This window comes from Oncorhynchus nerka, linkage group LG20 (genome assembly GCF_034236695.1).
Source record: "Oncorhynchus nerka isolate Pitt River linkage group LG20, Oner_Uvic_2.0, whole genome shotgun sequence".
In the NCBI taxonomy this organism is placed as follows: Eukaryota; Metazoa; Chordata; class Actinopteri; order Salmoniformes; family Salmonidae; genus Oncorhynchus; species Oncorhynchus nerka.
In genome coordinates this window covers 36,782,425-36,805,896 of record NC_088415.1, presented here as the reverse complement: position 1 = coordinate 36,805,896, position 23,472 = coordinate 36,782,425, and the positions used below count along the sequence as shown (strand labels likewise).

At 41.8% G+C, this 23,472-nt stretch overlaps 1 protein-coding gene across 1 annotated transcript; it reads left to right on the top strand.

The window, feature by feature from the left end:
• The first annotated feature begins 392 nt into the window (after positions 1–392).
• Positions 393–23,414, top strand: LOC115102425 (serine/threonine-protein phosphatase 6 regulatory ankyrin repeat subunit C-like). The gene is made up of 26 exons (XM_029622362.2): positions 393–594; positions 895–981; positions 2,584–2,662; positions 2,872–2,942; positions 3,078–3,278; positions 3,534–3,621; positions 5,575–5,717; positions 5,923–6,135; positions 6,591–6,669; positions 6,781–6,978; positions 7,113–7,230; positions 7,346–7,414; positions 7,584–7,724; positions 7,837–7,899; positions 8,048–8,159; positions 8,269–8,340; positions 8,478–8,679; positions 8,931–9,018; positions 9,245–9,362; positions 9,650–9,869; positions 11,576–11,663; positions 12,874–12,957; positions 13,159–13,304; positions 13,431–13,513; positions 13,650–13,824; positions 14,636–23,414. The coding sequence occupies exons 1-26, from the start codon at positions 568–570 to the stop codon at positions 14,902–14,904; spliced, it is 3,234 nt and encodes a 1,077-aa protein (XP_029478222.1). The 5' UTR covers positions 393–567; the 3' UTR covers positions 14,905–23,414.
• The last annotated feature ends 58 nt before the right edge of the window (positions 23,415–23,472 follow it).

Genomic DNA, 23,472 nt, shown 5'->3' with positions numbered 1-23,472 from the left:
AAAATTGTAAAGTACAGATACCCCCTAAACGACTTAAGTAGTACTTTAAAGTATTTTTTACTTAAATACTTTACACCAGTGCTGTTTTTGGACAAACTAATATTAAACAGAACAGCTGACCCACCGATGCGTTGCTGCCACCAACTGTGTCGGAGGTAGCCTACAATATCAGCGGTCCTGCTCTAGAATAACATTTTTGGGAGTAAACCATAATTCCTTATATGTTAATCTAGTGCAATTTTAAAAAGTACGAGAATATTTTGAATTGCATTTAGTAGTATATAATTGTCGTTCCCCTTGAAAACAGAGGCCCTCGCATTGTCTGGGAGAGCAAGACCACTGAGGTTAAATAAGAACGAGCGTGAAACTGCGCATGTGCAGGATTGCAGAAAGCCGAAGCAACAAACAAACATCAAGCAGAGACGGACAGCAACACAGATCAAGCGCTATCTATGCAGATCGCTAGCTACATGAGTTAACTTTGAAAAATGAAAATCAAAACTGTCGTTTAATATACACTGCAGTTCCACCCTAATGAAGGAGCTCCGTCCTGGCTGATTTTGGGAGATGGGAGTACTCAACATTACAGACCAGGTGAGCTAGCAAGTAGCTAGCATGCTAGTTGAAAAGCCAGTCTGGCTATTTGGCTGTCTAGCTGATAGACTGTCGGTTTGCTAGCTAATCCCGTGTTATGATAGCATTTTCCTAAAAGTCGAATAGTTCAATAACGTTTGACGCAAGGATCTGTCTGAAAGAAATGTCGTAGGATTGCTAGTTAGATGGCTAACGTCGGCGCGGCCCAAGTATCGCTGATTGATGTATATAAACTGTTCACTTAACTAGCTACCATTCCTTGCTAAGCACAGCGTGACATTCTCCTGTTCTTCTCCCCAGCCTCCACTGGTCCAAGCGGTTTTCAATCGGAATGCCGATGAAATTCAACAACTATTGCACAACAAGAAAGAGGATGTCAATGCACTGGTATGCTTGTGGTGGCAGACAGTGCTGCAGCACTGGCTCGGTTTTATGGCATTGATATTGGACTGTATCTCAACATCTCTCCAGTTATTGCAAGTAGAGGGGTGCCGTGTTGGTCCTTTACCCAGTTCATGTGATGAGATTATTTATTTTGTATTTCCCAGAAACCTCATTACTATATACACTATCGTTCAAAAGTTGGGTCAATTAGAAATGTCATTGTTTTTTAAATAAATTCATTTTTTTGTCCATTAAAATAACATCAAGTTGATCTGAAATAGTGTAGATTGTTAATTTTGTAAATGACTATTGTAAGCAAGAATCTGCTTTAAAAAAGGAATATCTACATAGGTGTATAATAAATCTGAAGATGTCGCAAAGTGCTATACAGAAACTCAGCCTAAAACAGCAAGCAATGCAGATGTAGAAGCACGGTGGCTAGGGATAAACTCCCTAGAAAGGACGAAACCTTGGAAGAAATCTAGAGAGGAACCAGGCTCTGAGGGGTGTCCAGTCCTCTTCTGGCTGTGCCGGGTGGGCTACTACACTGGAGTGTGAATACAGGCAAATATGTTGATAAAAGTAACTTTGTCCAAGAGCAGTGTTTCCAAAAAAGGGGTACGTGTACCCATCTGGTTAAGAAGGCAGTCCCCAGAAGGTATGTGGGGAGATTTTTAAAAAGGTGGAAAAAGGAAAACAATATTGGGAAAAAATATTACAAAAAAAATATATGTTCAAGTTATTTAAATCTTAATAGGCAGGAAAACATTTTACTGAGGTCACTGGTGTGAAATGTCTAGTTATTTTATATTTATAGACCTACGTTTTTAGTTTCGGTGCATGTGCATGAGGCCCATTATCAGCAACCATCACTCCTGTGTAACAATGGCACGTTGTGTTAGCTAATCCAAGTATATAATTTTAAAAAGCTAATTGATCATTATAAAACCCTTTTTCAATTATGTTAGCACAGCTGAAAACTGTTGTCCTGATTTAAAGAAGCAATAAAACTGGCCTTCTTTAGACTAGTTGGGTATCTGGAGCATCAGCATTTGTGACTTCGATTACAGGCTCAAAATGTCCAGAAACAAAGCACTTTCTTCTGAAACTTGTTAGTCTATTCTTGTTCTGAGAAGTGAAGGCTATTCCATGTGAGAAATTGCCAAGAAACTAAAGAGCTCGTACAACGCTGTGTACCACTTACTCCGTTCACAGAACAGCACAAACTGTCTCTAACCAGAAAGAGGAGTGGGAGGCCCTGGTGCACAACTGAGCAAGAGGACAAGTACATATTCCATAAAAAAATCTGCCGTTTCCAGCTACAATAGTCATTTACAACATTAACTATGTCTACACTGTATTTCTCAACCATTTTTAATGGACACATTTTTTTTGTGCTTTTCTTTCAAAAAGGACAATTCTAAGCGACCCCAAACTTTTGAATGGTAGTGTGTATATGCAATAACAGTACAAAGTCAACAGAAGGCCTAAATGTAAATATTTCAGCAATATTTCACAAATGTGCTTATTGGTGGCTGATGGGGTAAGAGGGAGATAGATTTAGCATCTCAATACAAATACTTTATTTGTGTATTTTCCCCACAGGACCAAGAGCGCCGCACGCCGCTACATGCTGCTGCCTGTTTGGGAGATGTTCATATCATGGACTTCCTCATCAATGCAGGTAATTGTGACCAAAATGGACCAATCACTGGTACTTCTATTCGCTAAACAGAATGCCCCCGCCTGACCTTCTGATGTGTGTGCAATGAAAATGTGGTTTTGGTCTACTTGCAGTTGTAGTAGCACTGTGTAGTGTCTGTTCATTAGTATGACTCTACTGTACTTGTCATGGCCCTCTAATAATGCTCCTTGTCTTGTACACTCTCATAGGTGCAAATGTAAATGCTAAGGACCATGTGTGGTTAACTCCATTGCACAGGGCAGCTGCCTCCCGGAATGAAGTAAGGAATGTTGATCATCTCTCTCATGTTAAGATTTATATAGCACTTAGTACCAAACTGTTTCAAACATGGACAATGTTTGGGTTTGGTCAAGAAGTGTTTTCTCAAGCCCTGTTTTATTCCTTCTCTCTCCAGAGGGCAGTGGGACTACTTCTGCGGCAGGGAGCCGAGGCCAATGCACGGGACAAGTTCTGGCAGACACCACTGCATGTTGCAGCTGCCAATAGAGCCACACGCTGTGCAGAGGCCCTGCTCCCCCAGCTGAGCAACCTGAACATGGCAGACCGCACTGGCAGAACCGCTTTGCACCATGCTGCTCAGAGCGGATACATGGAGGTGAGAGGGGAGGGCTCGAAATATTGTTTATACTTAGAACAGCGCCATTTTCACAAACCATTTCAGAGTAGGAGTGTTGATCTAGGATCAGGTCTCTCATTTTATTCATTATGAGTTAAAATAAAGAACAACTGATCATATATCAGCATGGCTACTCTGAGATGATTTTGCGAATAAGGACCCAGGTTAGCAGGAGTATGAATTATGAAAATTCTATGTATATAATATATTTATATTAACTTTGTCTGTCCTTAGATGGTGAAGTTGCTGCTGAATAAAGGAGCCAACTTGAGTGCCAATGATAAGAGAGAGAGACAGCCTATCCACTGGGCAGCGTACTTGGGTGAGCTGTTATCTGCATTGGGAAACTCTTAAAAGGACAATCCGCAGTTGCTACATCCACCATTGGACTGATAAATGAATGACATGTACCCATTGATTCTTGAAGAATGTAACTTATAAATGCCTCATGAGCTTCGTTCAACTGTCGTACCCCATCAGAACCCAAAATATGAACTAGTTTTACTCCGCTTGTAATCAAGTACATTTAAACAACACTGTATAGCCTCAAAACAGGGTTGAAACTATACTTTTTATCAAATGGATGGTCATTCCTTGCATCCAATGCACTCTATAAGTTTGAAAGGTTACATTTATCCAGCCCCATCCATCAGCCTTTGACCGAAGCAGTGGCGCGGAGAGCACTTTATTGTTTTAACTGCTGATTGCTTCAACAACAAAAAATGGGTGAAAAATCATGAATTTCCTAAACTTGGCAAGAATGTCAGGTGATGAGAAATGGCCGTTGCTTCTCCTAAAGTCCTGTTTTAAGTTGAATGAACAGCAGACCTGGGCAGAACATTGTTGTATTTTTTTTGTTTATTTGAAAATACAAACTTTTCAGATACTCAAAGTAGTCAAATATAGTTTATATAGAATTTCAACTAAAAGCAACTATTTTCTTTTGATATTCAAATCAGGTCTCAGAAAAACAACTTGCATATATTCAAATATTATTTATTTGCCTATAGCCTAGAATGAAATACACGAGGGACATGGAATCACCTCAACAATACAGTATACCACTTTCACAACATCAAAATGACTAACAAATATATTTTCAGAATGAGTGAGACAAAGTGATACAGTAACACTTGACATCAAGTTCTTATACATGTGTAGTAACTGATTATTACCATAGCAACATTGTTGTTACATAGGGCTTTGGAAATTGCTTTACAAATGCATAAGTTATTACATAAGTGGAATAAAGAACAGTCACTATTCCTCTTGTGTACAGTGGTTACAAAAACTCTTGGGTCATTGCTATGCATTTAAAATGCAAATGTGCTAATAAAACGTTGCTCCAAAAGTATTCCCAGTTTTATTACACAGGCACTGAGAATGATAAGAGTAAACAACTATGGCTATTATGTTTAGAAAGGACATTTTACATCCCAGAACTGCCTTCTTGAATCAACTGGTATTTGAACCCAGGTCTGAAACAATAGCAGCACTGCCATGTTGTACTGAGCCTTTTTGTTGGAAAACCATATTAGTGTCCGACTTTTGCTGTCGCTGATGCACCTCCCTCAACTTCACTCCACGACTTTCGTCTACAGTCAGTTGCTTTAACCTAAACAATGAAACGCGGCCAATATCTGCAGTCATCTCGCTGAGTCTACCTTTAAATGATAAAGTCCATTTCAGTGTGAACCCAATAAAATAAAAAGCTTACAATCAAATGGGGTTTTCATTTGATTTGGTATAGGAGTCAAAGATAATAGTTTTAGTTTTTCAAACATGTTTGTTAATTTTATTTCAGTTTACTCATTTTTTCATGATTAGTTTTAGTTTGCTTTAATAACCTTGATGTATTTTGTAGATTAGATATGACCGTCAGACAGATTGGAATAGTATAGAATGAAATGAAGAGAGCACACATAATATCTTCAACATACAGTTCCACATGCAGCCCTGCCATCAGTTGAAGGCAGCCAATCCAATAGTTTCAGAAAAATAGTCATTTTCGAGGATCTGTATTCAAATAGTTGCAGTCACCTCCAAAGTAACTATTTGTTCCCCTGGAAAGATAGTTACTTTCCAGAAAGCATAGTTAAAACTACAGTTCACCCTGCTCTGATGAACAGTGGATGTACTCTTCACAAGAGGGTGCCATTAAAAACAGGACACACTGCCTCTTCCCGCCCCTCACACCCCGGCTTCTCCTAACACCCCGGCCTCTCGCCTCTCCTCACATCCTCACACCCCCCGGCCTCTCCCCTGTGTCTTATAGGGCATCTGGAGGTGGTGAAGCTGCTAGTGTCTCGGAGTGCAGACAAAGGCTGTCAGGACAAGCAGGGTTACACCCCTCTCCACGCTGCAGCTGCCAGCGGACACATTGACATCGTCAAGTACCTTCTGAGGCTCGGGGCAGAGGTGAGTGTGGAGTTCAAATGTGTAAACGGACTCTCAAGATAGCCATAGTAAATAATACTTATTACCAACCATGGTCTGGCCATGTTCAGAAGAGGCAGAGGATTATCTCTGATTACAATTCAATTGTTTTATCTTTTATTACATTTTTAAAAACCTTTTGTTACTTAGCTAATTGCTCATGTCTTGTGTGTTGGTGCTCTTTTAGCTGGATGAGCCCAATGCCTTTGGGAACACTGCACTGCATGTGGCCTGCTACACAGGCCAGGAGGCTGTGGCCAACGAACTGGTGAACCACGGAGCTAACGTCAACCAGCCCAACAGGAGTGGCTACACCCCACTGCACCTGGCTGCTGTATCCACCAACGGGGCCCTCTGCCTGGAGCTGCTGGTCAACAACGGGGCTGACGTCAACCAGCAGGTTTGAGGCCCCAATGTATTAAAAAATGGTCTCAGAGTACGATTGCTGATCTCAGATCCCCTAACTCCTGTCCATATAATCAAATTCATTATTATCGAAAAGGCTTAACTGGTCCTAGATCCGCACTCCTTCTCTAATTTGTATTTTTATTTTACCTTTATTTAACTAGGCAAGTCAGTTAAGAACAAATTCTTATTTTCAATGACGGCCTAGGAACAGTGGGTTAACTGCCTGTTCAGGGGCAGAACGACAGATTTGTACCTTGTTAGCTCGGAAGTTTGAACTTGCAACCTTCCGGCTACTAGGCCAACGCTCTAACCACTAGGCTACCCTGCCGCCCCTAAGACTGACCAATGCCATCCCTACCACCATTTTCACCCTGACATTTTGTTTTATGTGGAGATTAAACAATGATTTGTCTGCAAGACAAGTAAAACATGTGTTTTTTTCTCCAGAGTAAAGAAGGGAAGAGCCCTCTGCACATGGCAGCTATACACGGACGCTTCACCCGCTCTCAGATCCTCATCCAAAATGGTAACCATGACAACCCCCTCTGACTGACCTGTGAGGCTGCTTTAAATTACTCTTGTCCCACTGGTTCTCTACTCATTTGTCTCTTCCTGTTGCTTTGTTTTCCCCCCCCAGGCGGAGAGATTGACAGTGTGGATAAATATGGCAATACCCCCCTCCATGTTGCTGCTAAGTACGGCCATGAGCTGCTGATCAGCACTCTGATGACCAACGGTGCAGATACAGCCAGACAAGGGATTCATGGGATGTTCCCTCTGCACCTGGCTGTGCTCTATGGGTTTTCAGACTGTTGTCGCAAGCTACTCTCCTCAGGTTGGTACCTTATATATATATATATATCATTCATTCACACACATCTGTTGGATTCTATACACTGGAGGGGCTGTGTCTGACTGTAGTGTCACGTGTTGGATGTTATTTCTAGTTGCCTCTTCCTCTCCCCTCAGGTCAGCTGTACAGTATTGTTTCTTCTATGAGTAAGGAGCACGTTCTATCAGCCGGGTTTGACATCAACATCCCAGACAACTTTGGGAGGACGTGTCTACACGCTGCTGCCTCTGGAGGGTAAGGGTCAGAACCGCACTCCAAAACGGGACCGACTCTGAGCCACTGTATTGGTTAATGCCGTCTAACGAATCAGCCGTTCTCGTCATTGTGTTCCTCACTTCTCTTCTGACAGAAACGTTGAATGTCTGAACATGCTCTTAAGCAGTGGTACCGACTTGAATCAGAGGGACAAGTCGGGAAGGTGAGTTTTTGATCGTTGATTGTTTGCTTTTCTGTTTGTACTCGTATGCTGGTGTGGGTATTGTCGGGTTACTGTAAAAGCTCTGTGGTAACGTCTGCTGTAAGAAGTGCTTTGTGAATACATTTGATGAATGGACTGATAATGATTCTGTGGGCCTTCTCTCGCTCAGGACTCCTTTGCATTATGCAGCTGCTAATGGGAGGTACCAGTGCACCGTGACCCTAGTGAGCGCTGGCGCTGAGGTCAACGAGCCTGACCGTACAGGCTGTACTCCCCTGCACTACTCCGCTGCCTCCCAGGCCTTCTGCAGGTAGGAACTCTCACTCCATCGCAAAAATACACTGACACATGACAACGCGCTTTCAGGAAACATGGCTGTGTGTGGAATTTGTCCTTAAATGTGTTTAATTCTGCACTTCCAGAATGGACCGACATTTCCCCGGGACTCTTCAGAGGGAGGAGGATGGAGCAAAGGAGTCCTATTTGTGAGTTTACTGTCTGCAACCATTGTTTTGTATAGCGGCCACAGTCCAGAATATGTAACACTAATTAAAGATCTGCTTAAAGGACTCGCAATTTAGTTTATTTCGTGACATCCACTTGACTGTTATTTTTGTCTGTCTTTGTAAGTAGTTGTTTGGAGCATCTGTTGGACAACGGTGCCGACCCGTCCCTGGTCAACTCTAAAGGTTACAGTGCTGTTCACTATGCTGCTTCCCACGGCAACAAGCAGAACCTGGAGCTGGTAAGTCCTTCTGTTTGTGTTCAATACCGTACGAAGCTAAACCGGTGAATTGTTTTTCACCATGACCTTGCTGTGTGGGCGGTAATGCAGCATAACCATGTTCCTTCAGCTCCTGGAAATGTCGTTTAACGCATTGGGAGACATTGAGAGCAGTATTCCAGTGAGTCCATTGCATTTAGCTGTAAGTGTGCCTTTCATTCCTAAAGCCCTCTCTGATGCATCCCCGCTTGAGACTGTGTGGAGAAGATGCCATGTTCATATAGAGCAGCCAAAAACATGACTGTTTCCTGTCGTGCACCATCTCCTCTCCCCCTTCAGGCTGATAATGGCCACTGGCAGGCACTGCGTGTGCTGACTGAGACTGCTGCGTACGTGGATGTGCAGGATGCCTCGGGCCGCTCTGTGCTCTACCTGGCCTCCCAGAGAGGTTACGCCCGCTGTGTCGAGGTCCTGCTAGCCCAGGGGGCCTCCTGCCTCCTCAACGAGAACAGACACATGTGGACCCCTCTACATGTCGCAGGTACGGATCACGCCATGCCTCTCAACCCCCCCCCGCCCTTCCTAGAATTGGATGTGGAATGTATTTTTGCAAATGATGCTGATCAAGTTAGTTTATGTGCCAGGTGTAATGAATACATTGACTATCTTACTTGCAAGTGGGTGTCCCTGCGTATTGTTCCATATTGTCTGTTTTAGGTAGTATGTAATAGCTTAGAAACTAGCAGTCAGGGTTGAGTGTGTAATGAAATTATGTTTGTCACTTCATATCAGCTGCCAATGGCCACACTGAATGTCTGCACATGCTGGTGGACAGCGGGGAGGAGGCAGACCTTACCAACATCACAGACACGCAGGAACAGTGAGTGCTCTCTCCGTTTCTCACTGCCTGCCAGGAAGCTTTGCTGACGTTGTCTTTGGTTGGGACGTCAATTATTCTGTTTATTTTTAGTATAGATCCAGAGTCAGGAATACCGTTTAAGCTGTTTACTGAAGATTTGCAGAATCGCACATTCCGCCTGCTAGGAGGCTTTATTGTTGGTGTTGTGTTGTAATGTAAATGACTGTGTGGTCCCCTTCATCCTCAGGACTCCTCTGATGCTGGCCGTCCTGGGTGGCCATACAGACTGTGTCCACCTGCTGTTGGAGAAGGGGGCCTGGCCTGACACCAAAGACAAGAGGGGCAGCACTGCCCTGCACAGAGGGGTGAGTCACACTACTGAGCTTAGCAGTACTGGGCTGGTTACACATCCACTACACTTACTGTAACCGTGTCCTGTGAAAAAGTTAATGTTGTACAGCCTGGCTGGTTCAGTTATGTGATAGAGAGGAACACTAACATGAGTTTATTAAAGGAACAGCTTTAGTTTGAAATAATTATTAAAGCACAGTAGAATTTGAGGAAATCTAGCTGTGTAACTCTTAGGTTGGAGCAGAGAGGAAATGACTCCATCTCCGTCCCTCGCCGCTCCCTGTGTGTCCCTGTCCCGTAGGCTGCGTTGGGCCGTGACGAATGTGTCACAGCCATGCTGGACCACAAGGCCTCTGCACTGTGTCGGGATGGCCAGGGTCGTACCCCACTGCACTACGCTGCCTCCCGCGGCCACACTGACATCCTCGCCAGTCTGCTGCGTGCGGCCACACGCTCCGACCCTCTTGACTCCCTATTGGACCATGAAGAGTACACGCCATCACACTGGGCTGCTTACCAAGGTCAGCGTTCAATAAGTGTATACACTGCCTTCAGAAAGTATTCCTACCCCTTGACTTATTCCACATTTTGTGTTACAGTTTGAATTCAAAATGGATTCAATTGCTATTTTTCTCACCCATCTGCACAAAATAACCCATAATGACAGTGAAAACATACTTTTGGAATTTTTAGCAAATTTATTGAGAATGAAATACAGAAATATCTCATTTACATACGGATTTACACCCCTGAGTCAATTCATGTTAGAATCACCTTTGGCAGCGATTACAGCTGTGAGTCTTTCTGGGTAAGTCTCTAAGAGCTTTGCACAGCTGGATTGTACACCTTTTTTTGCGTGTTATTCTTTTTTTAAATTCTTCAAGCTATGTCAAGTTGGTAGTTGATCATTGCTGGACAGCCATTTTCAAGTCAAAACTGTAATTTGGCCACTAAGGAACATTCAATATCTTCTTGGTAAGCAACTCCTGTGTATATTTGGCCTTGTGTTTTAGGTTATTGTTCTGCAGAAAGGTGAATTTATTTCCCAGTGTCTGTTGGAAAGCAGACTGAACCAGGTTTTCCTATAGGATTTTGTCTGTTAGCTCTATTCCACTTATTTTTATCCTCCAAAACCCCCTAGTCTTTGCCGATGACAAGCATACCCATAACATGATGCAGCCAGCACCATGCTTGAAAATATGAAGAGTGGTTCTCAATGATGTGTTGTGTTAGATTTGCCTCAAACGTAGTGATTTGTATTCAGGACAAAAAGTTAATTTCTTTGCCACTTTTTTAGCAGTTGTTCTTTAGTGTCTTATTGCAAACAGGAAGCATGTTTTGGAATATTTTTATTCTATAGAAGCTTCCTTCTTTTCACTCTGGCATTTAGGTTAGTATTGTGGAGTAACTGCAATGTGTTGATCAATCCTCAGCTTTCTCTGATCAGTCATTCAACTCTGTAACTGTTTTAAAGTCACCACGGGCCTCATGGTGAAATCTCTGAGCGGTTTCCTTCCTCTCCGGCAACTGAGTTAGGAAAAACGCCTATATCTTTGTAGTGACTGGGTATATTGATAAACTATCCAACGTGTTAACTTCACAAAAGGGATTCAATGTCAGAATTGTTTTATTTGTATTTTTTTTAACCCATCTACAAATGGGTGCCCTTTTTTGCGAGGCATTGGAAAAACCTCTGGTCTTTGTGCTTGAATCTGTTTGAAATTCACTGCGAGACCTTACAGATGATTGTATTTTGAGGTAGTCACTCAAAAATCATGTTAAACACTGTTACTGCACACAGAGTGAGTCCATGTAACTTAGTATGTGTCTTGTCAAGCGAATGTTTACTCCTGAACTTATTTAGGCTTGCCATAACAAAGGGGTTGAATACTTATTAACTCAAGACATTTCTGTTTTATGTTTTTAATTAATCTGTAAACGTTTCTAAAAACATAATTACACTTTGACATTATGGGGTTGTGTGTGTGTGTGTGTGTGTAGGCCAGTGACACACAATCACATTTTAAATTCAGACTGTAACAAAACAAAATGTGGGAGAAGTCAAAAGGGTGTGAATGCTTTCTGAAGGTACCGTATATGAAATGGATGTATAAATCGAATGTGAGGGGAGAGCCTATATCCGTTTTTGTAGCGTGACCGTTCGTTATTCAAATGAAATCGCTAGCAGTATGCAAATTTGAAACACACTTTTCGTCTTCTTTCTCAGGGCAAGAAGACTGTTTGGAGGTTTTACTTGAACACAAAACTTGTAGTATCCAGGAGGGAAACTCCTTTACCCCATTGCACTGTGCTCTGTGAGTATTCTCTAGTCAATGTTTTAAACATGATTATACAGGTAACTGACAAAATGGAAAAACCTGAGTAAATGAGGGATAAAAGTATTTTGAAAACAGGTGCTTCCACACACAGGTGTAGTTCCTGAGTTGATTAAGCAAGTTACATCTCATCATGCTTAGTGACCTGTATAACAATGCTGGGCAGGCATATTATTTTCAAGTATGGGTAACTACATACGTGGAGTGTCTAAAAGTGGCCATTGCAATATAACAAGTGGGAAGATAAACAGCAGTGGGTGTGTCAACCTAACAGTTAATTGGGTAGATTGGTTGCCCCTCACGATTGTTTTGCGTGGCTGCTTCCTTGTAGCATTTTAGCTCGGCAGGTTAGGATCACTGACGTGGCAGGTTAGGATCACTGACGTGGCAGGTTAGGATCACTGACGTGGCAGGTTAGGATCACTGACGTGGCAGGTTAGGATCACTGACGTGGCAGGTTAGGATCACTGACGTGGCAGGTTCGGATCACTGACGTGGCAGGTTCGGATCACTGACGTGGCAGGTTCGGATCACTGACGTGGCAGGTTTGGAGGGAAAGGGTTAGGCTTAGCTAAAGTGCTACAAGGAAGCAGAAAGTAGCCGCACAAAACTGTGTTGAGTGGCAACCAATCTTCCCAATTAGCTGTTAGGTTTCCATACACCCACTTGTGTTGACCCTCCCACTTGTCTCGCAACGCCCACTGTCAGACAGACTCTACATATGCAGTTACCCATGACTCATTATTTTGTCTACCATGGCTATGCGTCACCCGGATGACAGTGACCCCCATCCACAGGGCACGAGTGGTCACTGAATGGATTGATGAGCATAAAAATGACATAAACCATATGCCATGGCCGTCTCAGTCACCAGATCTCAACCCAATTACACACTAATGGGAGATTAGTGGCGCCTAAGACAGCGTTTTCCACCACCATCAACAAAATACTAAATGATGGAATTTCTGGTGGAAGACCGATTGTAGAATCTATGCCAAGCTGCATTGAAGCTTTTCTAACTCATGGTGGCCCAACGCCCTATTAAGACGTTAAGTTGGCGTTTCCTTTATTTTGGCAGTTACCTGTACATTATTAGGACAATGTCTGTCAACAATGTTTGGGAAAGGATGATGGGTTTGATGTTTTAGCACTAATTTAGTCATGTTTGGTCATCTTTGATTTATTGCAGAATGAATGGCCATAGTGGAGCTGCAGAGATGCTGTTGGAATCTGCTGGCGTACAGATGGTTAACACCAGGGATACTAAAGAAAGGTAAGGCCTATTGAGAACGAGGTGCCGTTATCTTACTAGATGTTTATTTGGGTGTCTCCTGTCATTTGTATACCTTTAAAGATGTACGTACCTCTGTACTTAATGTGGACTCCAGTTTCATCCAGTTTTAACTCCAGTTTCATTGTCATGCGATACTGAGCTCACCAATGTTGGGCTGTCTCTTTCTCTCTGTGCCTGTAGGACCCCTCTTCATGCCGCAGCATGTGCTGAGGATGTGGCGGGGCTGCAGCTGGTCCTACGCCACGGAGCTGAGATCAATGCCGTGGACCACACCGGACGCTCTGCTCTCATGGTCGCCGCCGACAACGGACAGAGTGGCACCGTGGGTAAGTCTACAGAGCACCTCTTCCGTTGATGTTTTGCGAAAGGATAGAGTTCAGCGAGTCCTGTGAGGCAACGCTTGATGAGAGTGAATGCGTTATCTGTTGGGGTGAATCCTGTGTGATTTCCAGCCATCCTTTTGCACCGAGCCAAGGCTGACCTGACACTGCTGGACGACAATGGAAACACTGCCCTGCATCTGGCCTGCAGCAAAGTAAGCACCACCTAAAATATAATCCGAGCTCAGAAATCCTTGACTATGCAGCACCTCTCTCATGACCTGAGATGATGGAACATGGATTGATGATCATGGTTGACGTAAGCATGTTTTTTTTCTATTTGTCTCACAGGCTCATGAGATGTGTGCCCTGCTGATTCTGGGGGAGATCCATAACCCTACCCTCATCAATGCAACCAACACTGCACTGCAGATGCCGCTGCATCTAGCAGCACGCAATGGTCTGGCCACAGTTGTCCAGGCACTGCTGAGTCGAGGAGCCACAGTGCTGGCAGTGGATGAGGAGGGTAAGGGACTATATTCCACTTTATCCTTTGCCCAAACATCTTAATTTTAAACATCAGAAAGTCCTACGCCATGTAGTCTTATGTTATGGGCTTGGGCTCGAAATTGACTTCAGATTTTTTGTTATTTACCGTAAAACTTTCATTGAGCTTCTATTTGAGCGTCTTTCCTTTTCCTTTTTTCCCATTTGCGTAGTTAATCGTTTAATTCCAGCATTCCCTTCCAGGATTGTAATGAATTTCTTGTGCTATAATTTACACACTGTCCCATTTAATTTGTCTTAAAATGCCTTTATTAAAATAGAAAAATATATTTTCCTTGACAGAATAATGATTCTCCTTGGACTCTGCATTTTTTTGTAGTGCATACCTTTGCCACCTTTGCCGATTTTTAAAATGTTTTTTTTTTTTTTTTTTTCTAGAGGTCTGTACTCCCGAAGTTGACAGTTTTTGTCAGTTAGCTAGCGGTTCTCAGATGTTAGCAGCTGATGGCTAACAGTTTCCTCCTGCCGATTTTAAAAACGCGTGATCGCGATCATTTATTCGAGTCATTACTGAATTATTTAATGTATCCAATCAAACATTAAACCCTGTAAACAATTAATTTAGCCCCTACTTGTATTTGAAACAGCCATTTATTTTCTGAAATGTGTGCCGTTGCCTGGCTATCAAGAGACGGGCGGCTATTTGAGACTCATTATTTAATTGAAGTTTTACGGTACTTGTTTTAGGTATTTCAATTTTCCTTGAGCATAGGCCATAGACCACAGCTTTCAAGTGTATGCGGTCTGATTGTGCGTTTGTTGTCGACAAGGACACACTCCAGCCCTGGCCTGCGCCCCCAACAAGGACGTAGCTGACTGCCTGGCTCTGATCCTCTCCACCATGAAACCTTTCCCTCCTCTGGACCCTTCCTCCTGCCCCTGCTCCTCTTCCTCCGTCTCCCCCAGTCTCAACCTACTGAAGCATTGCGGCATCACTGCTGCCTGCACGCCGCTGCCCAATGGAGGCCTCCACCATCACAACGGCTATGTCAAAGACCGCCATGCCGCTGTCAGCCTGGACGGATGCCTTTCTGAGTGAGGTCATTCTACATCTACTGTCTGACAGCACTACCACCACCACAGGGTAGCCTGTGTATATATGTGTGTGTGTGTGTGTGTGTGTGTGTGAGTGATCTTCTCCTGAAGTGCAGTCAAACCTATATGCAAATGGAGCCCACAGCATCTATCTATCCCAGCTCTGTATAAGTTAGTGCTTAACACTGAGACCGATCTCTCTTTCTGTAAGGTCACTGGAATACTGCTTTGTTCCAAAATGGTAACTAATAACCACCCACAAAATCCCTTTAAATAATGTCCCGCAAATAGGTACTCGTCAGCACAGAAAGTTGACTGACAGCTAAAAGCACTGTTTATTATTTATTTTATTTTTTCCCCTTCTTTTTAGTCTTTTGTTGAGTCCCTTTATTTTCTCTTCATATCATTCAGTATTTATCTGATGACGTGCTGGCCTCGTAGAGAAATGCACAGCCTTCCTAAAAGGAGAATGATCCAACGGGTTATAGTGAAGGACTTTATGAATGAAGTCCTACCCAAAAGTGCAATGCTTAAATATAAAGATTCTGACTTTAACAAAAAAATATATATAATATGTACCTTCTGTGGTAACCTAATATTTAAACTTTTGGCCTCGTTTATTTTTTTGTGGGGCATTTTCATAGAGGAGAATTTCATAGGGCTGCTAAAGTTTGAAAGATGAATATGTAAGCATGTCTCCTTACAAAGGAGGACAATGCTCAGGTTGGCATTTCAGCATACATTTGCTCTCAATGCTGAAGTTTTGTCTAGAACACAATTTTGTGTTTACTAAGTGAGAATTTGGTTTAAAGCATATACATTATGACCAAAGGTGAATATCACTGCTATGACTGACAAAATATTTATTTGAGAAATATTTACAGAGAAAGATCGATGTTGAGATGCCTCTTAAGTCATTTTGCAGCTGCTGAACGGCTAGACAGGGAAAGTAGTAGCAATGAATCCTTGGTTATTTATTTGAAGTCTTTAGGAGTGGACTCGCCCCATTGACCTTCAGCAAAGCCTCTTGTTTTCTGAGCACATTACCTTGAATTCTAAGATTACTGCTCAGTGATAATCTTACAAGCCATTTCAATTGATTTCCCATTTTTCTTTTCTTTAATCATTCCCAAAACATTTTGGTACATTGATTTCGAATTACCTTCGGAGAGGAATCCTATTTGTATTATTTCCCAAAATGTTGTCTTTGGTCAATCTGAAATGTTACTTCAGCCGTTTTGGAGCTGGAGAAATACCACTGTTACTCTATCAAAAAGCTTGTATCTTGTCTAGTACGATGGTCAGTTCTGGTGTGAGATTGAAACGCTGGACTGACAAGTGTTCTTCCCTTCTTTTTGTGTGTGTTCTTTTTTTGTTCTTGTATAATTTAAGCAATATTTAATTTCTGGCATTTTGAACGTTATCAAAAAGACAATCATAGTCTCAAGGGCTTTTGTTTCCTTGGAAATCTTGTTTGATGTTCACCTTATTTGTTTGAGTACCGATACTAGCAACATGGAAATGATCTATTCTAGACTAATGGCTAAAGTCTGTGTCCAAGGCATTTTTCGCTCTGTGCCTAGAACCAAAAAAAAATGCAATTGATTGCCTCCATGGCAGTACGGATGCAGGATAGCATGATATGATGTCTCTGGACAGAATTCATGACTGACTAGAGAGACTTGAAAGCCTAGTAGGTATGTAGGGTTACTTACTGTAGCAAGGAACTGAGAGGAAACTGTTAAACTCTCATATGGCCGGTAGTAATACTTGTGTTTTTAGTAAAGCCGATAAGTGTGAAATTGCTTTTTTGGTATGTATCCTGTCTTGTGGCTCTACATACGTTGTAGATTTGTGGTGTCGGACCACTGGAGCTCTTTGCCTGACTTAATTTTTAAAAAAAATCACCATCTTTTCCATGACATCATCAGAGGATCAATAGATTTCAGTGACTCATTTTTCATTTAATTGCTTTGCCACAACCTCCTAGCTTGAATAATGCTAAATGACATGCATTAGTTCTGGATGAGAAACATGAGGACCTACTATGATACCAGAGTAGCATATCATCTTGTGCCCTAAAGTCAGTGTTGTCCGGGGGAGAGAATAGTCTCGGACTGTGTGGAACCAGGAACCAAATGATATGGATTGATTGACGAACAACAGGAAAATCATATTGGCATTATTTTAGTTGAATGCACACTACAATGCAGTTCCATTTTAGCCCTGATCCAAGGCACTTGAGATAGTTAAGCACTTTAACACATTCAGCATATCTGTGTGCAGTCTGAATACATGCATATGTATATTTACATATGGGTTGTAGCTAAAGTGCAAAAGACAGGAGCAGATTGCAAGGATTGTATACGCTGCTTCATTGACGGAGATTTAACTTCAAAACTCTAAAGCTAAAAAGATCTCATGGTCCAAAATCCAGTCGTCACGGTGCGGTTTGATTTGATGCCATCCCAGGGTCCACGAACTAGTCCTTGTGGTTAGTCCAGTGATTTTAGGTAGGCTTGCTTTCGCCGTGCTTGTATCCTCCTCAGGCTCCTCGCCTAACTCCACACTGAGGGATGCGTGTTGTACAATAGACGCACTGATTACCTCAATCATCCAACCGCGGGTGTGTCTGGCTAGCAGGTCAGGTTCACGTTCCCCAGTTCAGACACTGCATGCATCCGCCGACGGTTGCGTGCCACGTCATCGACTGCGTGCCGTCAGGCACCTAATTGCTATAACATAGTGATGTGGTTGCCTGATAGGTATTTTACATATCTGGCATGTGCCAGCGACGTCTGAGCAGAGGAACACGAGCCAGATATATATGTGTGTGTGTATATATGTATATAGATTTTATTTTTCAATCCCCTTGTCCAGCTGATGGCGCCAGTTCTTCAGTATATATCCCATCTGGGACTACCCCATATCTGTGTTGCATTGATAGACTGAGAACTCATTGTAAAGGAGCTTGAGATCATAATTCTCACTTTAAAGAAACAAGTCAAATATATTTCCCTAGGGTTTAATATTAGGAAGCAATGTAAAGGATTATTTGTAGCATTAATGACTGTGAAAGACGTGCGCAGCACATCTATTGATCTTCGATTGTGTTTAGGCCAATCCAACAAAGCATTTCATAGATGCCAATTGAAGATTTGCGGAGTAGTCGTCACATGAGAATCTTAGGTCACAGTTAGGGCCTTATTTGCCAAAGTACATTGGATAATAAAAAATATATATTTGAAAAATAATAATATGCATGCATTCGAGCAATGTACATACTGAATATAAATCTGAGCTATGAATTGACTGACGTGACTCTAAGGTCAAATTGGAACAAGACTATTTGCCATCTCCTGACTTTTGAACTATTACACTGCATTTCTCTGGCATTCATGAAATGATAAAGTAGCAGAAAGAAATACTTGTCATATTAGTCTTCTTGTTATGGGTCTTTCTTAAATGTGTTTCAGCTATACCGAGGCCCCTATGTGTATGTCATAACCACATATTGACACTGGAGACAGGAGGTTGGAGGGGGTGAACATTCATCTCGAACACCATTTAAGATTGATCTTCTGAACAGGACATTTAACTACACTGTAGATGCTTTCATTTTTTGTAACATTATTTGGTAGCCAGTTTTTGAAAAGGAAAATGCACCTAGCTAGCTACATCCATTTAGTGCCATAGAAACCTTTATTTGCCTTTAAGCATAATAGTCATACTGTACTTGGTCAGTAGAAAATGTGTTTGTTTGGACTCATTTACTGTGGTAGCCATGGTTAGAATGAACATTATCATTATAATATTTTTTTGTTTTTTGTTGAATGATTATTAAGTTCTGATTTGAAGCATTGCTGGCACAGATACAGGTCATGATGTCAGTGGTGACTAATGGTTTGAACCACTTAGTACTGATTGTAGGAAGTGGAAAGCAATCATATAATAGAGTTGGTGGTAGTCTGGAGAAAAGAATGGATGGAAGATTTTAAATATTTATAATTGGACAGATTATTTGTGTTGGCAAAAATGGATAATAATAATGAATGGTAATTTCTTTACCTGTGGTTTGTAATTATTATAGGACAGTTTTTGATGTTTGCAGATGTATGGTTAACAGGGAATAGATTTACCTCGTCCTCGATGGATGCCCCTATTCTTACTTGAAGTATCTTTCATCGAATACAAATGTAAAACTTTAATTCACAGCAGAGCCTTTTAAAGGCAAAGGAACAAGTTTCTTGCAGTACCTACTAAGTTATAACACCTAACATCTTGTTAGTTATGTTTCCCAGTGGGACTGCTAAAATCTCTGCTGGTTTTGCTATTATGGGATATGTCCCGAATGGCACCCTATGCCCTACATAGTGCACTACTTTTGACCAAAGCCCTATGGGGGGGGCTCTGGTCAAAAGTAGTGCACTCTAAAGGGAATGGGGTGTCATTTCGGTCGCACACAGAGATCCTTTTGGTGTAGAAGCACATGCATCCATGTTGGTGGCACACTGCTCAAGGTTGCCTTGTGATTGTTTGGGGGATTTTGCCATATTTGTAAGTGAAAAATTGGGATTTCACTTATTACCGGTCTTGGCAGCTCGACTGTCACCTCCAAAACCAAATAACGCTGTTAATTAAGTACCTCCATACCGGTTGGAGAGGAGAAAAGGAAGAACCGACATCTACCTTGTTGTCAGTGTGATTTCTAAGGACCAAATTTAGAGTTCTAGTATGTGAAGGGCAGAAGAATCTGTAATTCAATGGAGGTCATGAGGAAAAGTAGTGTGAAAACACATTCTATAGTGGGGGGACTGCTATGCCGTAATTATTTACCCCCTCAAGTTAATGTGGGAGGTTTTGTAGAGTATCACTCATGCTAGCTTTCCCCCTGCTTGTGGTCTCATCACGATTCTTCCATCATTTGGACCTGTGTGATAACCAGCTCAGAGGTGGTTGGTGCCTTTTTTTTAATGTGTTTTTAAATTAATGCTCTCTCTACCGCATGGTCTTCCATTTCTACCTCCCGGAAGCCTTATGAATGACAGGTAAAAGCATAGAAGAGCGCATCTCTCTGAAAATAACATTCTCAACCTACAGTATGTGATGTGAGCTATAATAAGCAACTCGTGTTCTACGTTCTTGGCCGATTCTGTGTGCATGCTATGGGTCTCCGAACTTGAGTCATATGGAGTGAACTATCTGAACAATATCCTACCTGATGTTGAATGCACCAATATTGAAGTAACTTTTTGAAAGCACAAATCCAAAGATGGAACCATTTTTATTCTTTAATGTCATCTCAAGGATGGCTCTCAATGCTGTGGCGGTTAGAGCCAAGAAAGGTGGTCATGGAGACGAGGAAAGCATGAGATTGGATGGTCGGTACCAGTACTGTAAATGTAGTTTCTCCTGAAGTCTGAGCATATCAATTCAGATTGTTTCAGTTGTATGTATTTAATTAAACTCGCTAGCTGTAGAGAATAGATCAAGTTGTGAAAATCCTATTGGGGTACAGTAGTAATGATAATGTGTTGGTTGTAACTGTTTGGAGTGTTTTTGTATTAGACTGATTGAAAGTAGGGGTTTCTTAGTAGCGTTGATAGTGTGACTGTGCTGTAATATAACATGCGTTGTCAGATATTAGCACGAGGGCGAGGTAGATCGTCCTCTTTAAGCTTGCCTCTTTTTTCTTTTTTATTGTTGAAAAAGACGAGTGCAATAAACCTTATTTATCATTTCCTTCCTCAAGTAAAAGAACATGTCCTGCGTTTTCAAGGCCCAAAACAAAATGGACTTTCTGTGGCTGGCAGTAGGATTGGAACCTTTCCCTCGCTGCTATGCGTCCAGAGAAGTGGCACTTGTTAGAGTCTAGAATATGGAATTGCATTCTTAGGACTGTGTGATTTTGATATTCAAGTATCAAAGCTGCTTGCTCGTAAGGGAGACCATGTACAAGATGATTTGACCTGTTGATCAACCCTGTGTGTTTTTTGTTCTTGCAGTTGGATGGCGTTTTATGGAGGGAAACTCCTTGAGTCTGAAATGTTTTGCTTGCGTGTGTAGGTGTGTACGTATGCGTCGTACTCCGTATCAAATTAAATGTTTTTTGGGGGGGGAAGTAAATTTAAGTGGTTTAAAGAAATGCTGAAATACCTTGTTTTCAGAAGAAACATTAAGAGAGACTCCCCCCTAATTCATCTCACCCTCACTAAAAGGGGGTGTGCGTCTTTCACAATCTTACTACTTGCTCAGTTTGTGTGATGAACTTGTACAGTGAAGATCAGAACAGCTTGAGAAATTTGAGACAATTTCCTGAACTGCACAAGTATAATGTTGAGGTGGTGAATGGCAGGTCTCCCTTAATGTAAGTAGGCAGGCCTGTCTAAATGGGACATATCGACGACAATGGAAATGAAAAGGTAGCGAATAAAGTGTACCAGTATCGTAAGATCAGCTCAGTGCCTAGGGTAGGACGTGTATACCTACTGTATACACCTTTTTGACATGTTGGAGACCCTTTGACACACCCTTTTGACATGTACTATGCTGGGAGCCCGTACGATATTGCTTGTTCCCCTTGAAATTCCCCTTTTAAATCAGCAAATATTCTAAAACCACTTTAGCAATTACAGCAGAGTAATTTGCTGTACAAGCAGGTTATACTTCACCCACGATGAAGTCTGTGGCCAGATTACCTCTGGAGTATATCTCCATAATGGGGATTCTCCGAGAGCACAGTGATTTGGGACACTATCAGTTGGAGGTACTCTATGGCCTATGTGCTCCCTGAGCAATACATGGGGAAAGGATGTAGTCATTGGGTATATCCTGTGATATTTGTTGGTCCTTCTGCTGTTTCTTTATTTGTTCTGCAGCACCCTAACTGAATGTGAACTGATAAAGACCGACCTAAGGGTTAGTTGCCTGTTTTTACTCAGTGGCTTATCTGTTGTAAATACTATGGAGTGGACCCCATGCCAGGAGAGGGGGAGGAGTCTAAATTAGGGCACATGATTAGTTTTAATCGAATGGTTTCTCAATGCACCTTTTTAAAAAGAGATTTGGTTTGTCCGCCAAACTTTCCAATAGTTTCTGCAAGCTTTAAAACGTGTTACCCAACAGCAAACTTCTCTGCTGGTGAATGGTAGTATCTTTGACTGACCTACAGGTTTCTGTATTCTTTTTCCCCCAGCGGAAGGAACCATTCCCTATTTTAACTCTTAATTACCTCATTTACAAACCTTCAAATACTATTCTACTGTAAGAAGAAAATGCCATCACCAGCATGTGCTCTAGACCTGTGATGGCAATGTTACCAGGACCAATGATGTAGCTCCATTTCCAAATTAATTAATTCAAACATAGCCAGTCAAGGAATATAAACACGCCTCTCACTTACTACAAATTCTATAAGGTTGGTACATATAATGGTATTCATGGAAATAAACTTGTTTTTGCATTTCTTGCGGTTTTCAGTAGAAGCATTTTTCCTACCTCTACATTGCAGCTTTGAGTTCATCTCCACCTGTTTTGACAAACAAATACACAGTAGCCTATGAGAACCTTAGAATTTTACCATGAACAATTATAATTCATCATGAAGTGTGCTTGATTGTATGTATAATTGTGTGTTCAACATGAAATTATTTATGAAAAACATATTAGAAAATAGCACTGGGATGTGAAGCCAGACTGTGTTATGACTCATGTCTTCTACCCACGCTAGACATACATTTTGACTGATGTGCTCCTTGCATAGCAAAACCCCTTGTTTTTGGGATGAATTACATGAATGAATACATTGGCATTTTCTGTTTGTCTTTGTCTTGAATCGATGTACAAATGTTTTCATGTGCTCTACATCTGTTAGAGTTTACAGCTTCCTGGAATGTGAATGTTTTGTTGGGTTAGTTATTGCATACATACGTACAGCTGGTTTGGTACTATCATAATATATATTTTTCACAGGTTGTCATGGGGGAGTCAGGTTATATGCACATTGTTATATTCTGTACGTGGGTGAGTTGTTCCCCTCAAGCCGTATGCCTTCAAAAACACTAATTCACTCCAAACTGTTGGTAGGTGTTTGCCTCCCCACCATAATCTCTGTATAGCTGCTTTAATTCCATGTGAACAGGGGACCAGGGAGAGGTCCGGTATCTGACCAGACAGACCCTTGCCCTGCCCCCACATTCCCATTCACCCCACTATCCCTCCAAAAACCTCAAGCCATTTCTTTATTTGACAATGCAATCGATCCTGAAAGCACTTTGCCTTGTTATTCCATTGTGTGGACAATATGTAAATGGTAATTTGTTATAGAAATGTAAGAGAATTCACAATTTTGGAAGAATCTGTCTGACGCTAAAATGATTTTAAAGGATTTATTAAACATTTGAACCTAAATCTATTTTATACAATGTTTGCTGCAGCGAGTTGGTCTTGTCATTCAGTATTGTGGCTTAGGGTTGGTTGTGTGTTTTAAATAAAGTGCTATTGCTGAATATTCAATGCAATGTGTGTTTCTGATTTGAATCCTAGATGTGGAAAGAGAAGTGCTCTGGATTCA